Source organism: Chiloscyllium plagiosum, chromosome 7 (assembly GCF_004010195.1).
Source record: "Chiloscyllium plagiosum isolate BGI_BamShark_2017 chromosome 7, ASM401019v2, whole genome shotgun sequence".
Lineage (NCBI taxonomy): Eukaryota > Metazoa > Chordata > Chondrichthyes > Orectolobiformes > Hemiscylliidae > Chiloscyllium > Chiloscyllium plagiosum.
In genome coordinates this window covers 24,084,664-24,090,029 of record NC_057716.1, presented here as the reverse complement: position 1 = coordinate 24,090,029, position 5,366 = coordinate 24,084,664, and the positions used below count along the sequence as shown (strand labels likewise).

Here is a 5,366-nt window from a genome sequence, read left to right as displayed (position 1 = left end):
TGGTGGGAGGGGCGGAGGAGCCCGTGCAGGCCGTGGGTGTTGGGGGAGGGGCGGAGCTGCTCGGTTTGGGGGGAGGAGGTGTCCGAGGAAGGGGGCGGGGCGTGGTAGGAAGCCGTGCCGCCGTTAAAAGAGGGCGCGGGCTGCGCGATGGTACAAGAAAGTGGGTGGGCTCTTTCTCTTCCCCCACACGACGGGTGCGGGGGAGGCAAATGAGGGAGAAGGGGTTTCCGCCGGTGGGGAGGGGAGCAGCGGGAGGTATGGGTCGGAACGAGATCAGGTTTTGAAAGTAAATCTGCTGCCGGTGGTGTGAGGGGCGGGGTGGATGTTGGAGAGGTTTGCGTTTGCTGGAGCTCCACCTGGACTCTGTGCGAGTGAGTGAGTCAGCCAGCGGGTGGGTCATTCTCTTCCCTTGGGGTACAGAAATGTAGATAGGCTTGGCCCAGCACAGGAGGAGGGAAGCTTGTAAAGTCTTCATCTCAGTGAATGGGGGGGATTTCTCCCTGCTGGTGTGGAGGAAGGTTAATGCTTCCTTCATCCAGAGGATGAATGTTGGACAATGCGATCTGGATGCTTTTTGTAAACAGAAAATCTCACTTTGCTTGTGCAGAATCGGCAGGCCTCAACTGCAAGCATCTGGGTCTTCCATCGTGCTCGCTTTGACAGCTTGGAGACCACCCTCCAAAATTTCACTTGGAAATGGAGACTGTATCTCCTGTATGGATGACTACAGCTGATATTCTGTGAGGTACTGGCTTATCAATGACAGCAAGGTGGTCAGTACAAGCCATACAAGGACACTTAAAACAAAAGAGCCTGCAAAAATTAGCTGACTGGTCCATGTGGAGGCAAACATTGAAACTTGTATCACCGTGCATTTAAGGACTAACCTGCACCAAACATACTGTATTTCATTATGGCCTGGGTTGGCACAGCTACAGAATTTCTTCCAAGAACCAATGACTACGGCCCGAACTGCCAGTTCTGTGGATATCTATTCGGATCTTGCAATGAACTCTTCACTTATGAGAAGACTCACAGAAGATAATGAAGTTACTTGCCATTTGGATATACTCAAATAGCAAACAGCCTACCACCAATCAATTTTTATTAATGTGTCATTTTTGGTGGCTCCTTAGAAGAATCCATCTGTGTCCCTGGATGTTAGTGGTAGTGAGCTCTTCAAGCTAGGAAGTTAGCCAGTTTAAACTTTGGTTTGTGAGTGACTTGCAGCAGGAATCCAGGGCAGGAGGGTTGGGAAGGAGAATCAATCTGCTAGCGTGCCTTTAAATATTGGTATTAAAGGAAGCACCTTTGTGCTTATGTTGCAAGCTTTTTGGAATGAAAATCCCAAATGCTTCATGGAATGTAATCAGGCAAAAATTGTGAGGAAGGGCTAAAGGAGAGAGAAAGAGGTGGTAAGGCTTAAGAAGAGAACTTAGGAATTCTTTCAAATATTGGGATTCTGTCGGTGTTAGGTTGAAGTGAATTGGGGTTGAGCAAGAGATGAATGTTGGAGGAAAGTGGAGTTTCATAAAGGACTTTAGGGGAAGTGATGAGCTAAGGTGGGAATTAAGCACAAGAATGAGAATTTTAAAACTGAGGCATTAATTGATTGAGAGCCACTGTTTGTGAATGAGCACAGTGCAATGGATAACCAAAAGTTATATCACTATTGAAGATTCAGATGAGCTTAAGTTCACAGATGACTGGAGGGTGGCCAGAAAAAAACAGTATAATTTATGATCCAGTCACACCTTATTTGGAAGTTGACATTAAGGGTGAACAGAATGGTGTTTCCTATAATCTCCAATATGACATCAGAAAAAGGAAACCTGCAGTTACATTATTTTCTTCAAAGATGTGAAGAATTTTATGTGGTTGAAATATGAATGGGAAACACTGGCCAAGAGAGAAACTAATGATCAAGTGAACATTTTGTTGCATGTTTAGGCAGCAAGTCCACCAATCTTCTGTATTGGCGTGTGATGTCGTTTAGATCTTTTGCTCTTGCTTTTAAAATGATTAGTCTGAGGGAAGTTGGGAGTAGATATTCAGTATGGAATTCTTTAGTGCTGTTTTGTTCATCAGCTTTGGAGAGTTCCCAATGGCACAATAATAGCAACTGTGGAGGTCAGGCAATTTTTTGCAAAAACGGATAAAGATGCTGGGATTGACCAGGTTGGGATAGAGTGGCGTATAATACTTAACCTGTTATAAAAATGACATACAGAGCCATCGCTGATCTCCTGAAGTCGCTCTTGTTTTTGTGCTTCTGTTTGTGGTATATCAACAATTAATGTATCCAGGGATCTATTGAACACTATAAACAATTTAAACAAAACAAACACCACAATTCAAGGAAGTGCCCTGTGAGTATGTAACAGTGATATTTACCCATACAGTTACCTCATCTTAAAGTTGGCTAGTTTACTGCTTAGAAGTCTATGTTCAGACTAACCATTTTAAAAGCAGGAGCAAAAGATCTAAACGACATCACACATCAATTATCTTTCTGGTTTTCTTTATTCATTTTATTGCCATTACTGTGGCTATTTGATTTCACGTGACAGTCAAAAATGGAAGAAATATAGGATCGAAAGTAGCACAGCATGGTATATTTTCACAGCCCACTGAGGAGAATTGTCCCTGCATCCATTATGTTGCACAGTGCTTGATCTACAACCAGAGGGTCTTTCTTCACACACTTAATTTTTCATTTCTAGGGTTACTGTGCTCAATGTGAGTTAGAGTATATCTGGAGTTTCCATGCCTTTTCTGGTGAGTTGGTCCACCATTTTATCAAAGTGCCTTATTAACTTAAGCCACAGTCATAGAGTTATAAAGTATGGAAATAGCACCTTTCGTCCAACTCGTCCACACCAACCAGATATCCTAAACAGATCTAGTCCCATTTGCAAGCGTTTGGCCCGTCTCCCTTTTAAGCCCCTCCTATTCATGTACCCATCCAGATGTCTTTTAAATGTTGTAATTCTACCCATACCTGCCTCCACTACTTCGTCTGGTGGCTCATTCAATGCATGTAACCCCTTCTGTGTGGGGAAAAAATTGCCTCTCAGTTTCCTTTTAAATCTTTCTCCTCTCACCTTAAATCTATGCCCTCTAGTTTTGGACTCTGCTATCCTTGGGAAAAGAACTTGGCGATTCACGCTATCCATGCCATTCATGATATAAACCTGTATAATGTCACCCCTCAGCTTCTGACTCTCCAGGGATAAAACTCTGGCCTATTTAGCCTCTTCCTATGGCTCTAATCCTCCAACCTCAGCAACATCCTTGTACATCTTTTCTGAACCCTTTCAAGTATAGCAACGTCTTTGCTATAGCAGGCAGACCAGAACAGGGTGGCACGGTGGCTCAGTGGTTAGTACTGTTGCGTCACAGCGCCAGGGTTTGATTCCCACCTCGGGTGACTGTCTGTGTGGAGTTTGCACTTTGTCCCCGTGTCTGCATGGGTTTCCTCCGGATGCTCTGGTTTCCTCCCACAGTCTAAAGATGTGCAGGTCAGGTGAATTGGCCACGCTAAATTGCCCATAATGTTAGGTGCATTAGTCAGAGGGAAATGGGACTGGGTGGGTTACTCTTCAGAGGGTCAGTGTGAACTTGTTGGGCAGAAGGGCCTGTTTCCACACTATAAGGGAATCTAATCTAAAAAAGATTGTATGCACTATTCTAAAAATGGCCTCAGCAATATCCTGTACAGCTACAACATGATGTCCCTGAACAGTTAATAGTAGCTGTACAGATTGCTCATCAGTTTGCCTGAAGAAATGGATAATTTGCACTAAGAAATAAATTCTATTGCTGTCAAACATATTTTATGATAGATAGATATATTTTCTTAGTTCTGCTGCAGCTTAACGTTCTTCCCTTAGTTTTTATCCATGGCTGAAAGACTAGGCTGTTGGCGTGTTCCCAGATTTCACCCAGTGGTGAGATATCCCTGGTCATAAGGAGGTAAGTTTGAAGGTAACTATTGTACTTCCTGTCCCTGATAAGGAGAGATGTTCATACTGTTGCCCCATATGTCAAGAGTTTTCAAGACTATCCTGTCATTGACTCTCTGATGAAGAGTCATCTTGACTCGAAACATTAGTTTGTTTTCTCACCAGGGATGCTGCCCGATCTGCTGTGATTTTTGTTTTCCTCAGACTGTAGAACTTGTAGGGAAGAAAGCCTGATAGGGACTAGGCTGGCAACAGTGCCAAGATTTGTTTACAGGAGAACGAAAGAGGAAAGTCGTAGACATGTTTGATTTTGATTTGATTTATTTTTGTCACATATCTCCTGTACAGTGAAAAGTTTTGGTTTTGTGTTCAGTACAGGTAGATCATACCATACAATGTGTTTGAAATAGAACAGAGCGAAGAACACAATAATACAGGTGCAGAGAAGGTGCATAAAGTGAGAGTATTCTAAAGTGCATAAGTTGAAAATTTGAGAGCTCCAGTCAGAAATCTAATAACAGCAGGGAAGAAGCTGTTCTTGAATCTGTTGGTACATGCATTTAAGCTCTTGTATCTTCTGCCTGATGGAAGACTCTGTAGGAGATCATAACCTGGGTGGGATGTTGTTGGCTGCCTTCCCGTGGCAGCAAGAAGTGTAGATGGGATCAATGGTTGACAAGGTTAGCTTGCATGTTGGAATGGGCTGTGTTCACAACTCTCTAGTTCGTTACAATCCTGGGCAGAGTAATTGGCATACCGAGCTGTGGAGCATCTATAAAAATCAATAGAGTCTTTACAGGCATGCCGAATTTCCTTAACCTGCTGAGGAGGTAGAGGTGTTGTGCTTTCTTGACTGTTGCATCAACGTGGGTGGACTAGGACAGATTGTTGGTGATTATCACTCATAGGAACTTGACACTTTTGAGCATCTCCACCTCAGCACCATAAATGTAAACGGGGCATGTCCTCCACCTTGCTTTATGAAGTCAATGACCAACTCTTTCATTTTGCTGAAGTTGAGGGACAGGTTGTTATCTTTACACCATGCCACCAAACACTCTATTTCTTTCCTGTATTCTGTCTCATCGTTGTTTAACATCTGAACTACAGCGGTGGTGTCGTCAGTGAACTTGCAGATGGAGTTAGGATGAAATTTGACCACACTGTCATGAGTTTATAGGAAGCATAGTAAGAGGCTAAGTATGCAACCTTATGGGGCATCGGTGTTGAGGATTATCATGGAGGATGTGTCACTGCCTGTTCTCATTGATTGTAGTCTGTCAGTAAGGAAGTCAAGGATCCAGTTGCAGAGGGCGGAGCAGAGACTTAGGCCTCAGAGTTTGTAGATTGATTTGGTTGGACTCATGGTTTTGAAGGCAGAGATGTAGGCAATAAGTAGGA

General features: G+C 43.5%; 1 protein-coding gene across 7 annotated transcripts in view; it reads left to right on the top strand.

Moving 5' to 3' along the window:
* Positions 1-5,366, top strand: part of stradb (STE20 related adaptor beta) — a 58,413-nt gene that overhangs the window by 17,583 nt on the left and 35,464 nt on the right. Inside the window, exons 1-2 of one of the 7 annotated variants that reach the window (XM_043693264.1) lie at positions 117-160; positions 2,724-2,778. The exons of 1 other annotated variant lie outside the window; for it this stretch is intronic. In XM_043693264.1, coding sequence (XP_043549199.1) covers positions 2,767-2,778 — 12 coding nt within the window. In that variant the 5' untranslated portion in view covers positions 117-160; positions 2,724-2,766. Of the gene's footprint in view, positions 1-116; positions 161-219; positions 746-1,869; positions 2,779-5,366 lie in introns of those variants that run through there. 5 more of the 7 variants (XM_043693266.1, XM_043693267.1, XM_043693263.1 and 2 more) reach the window with 5 other exon arrangements.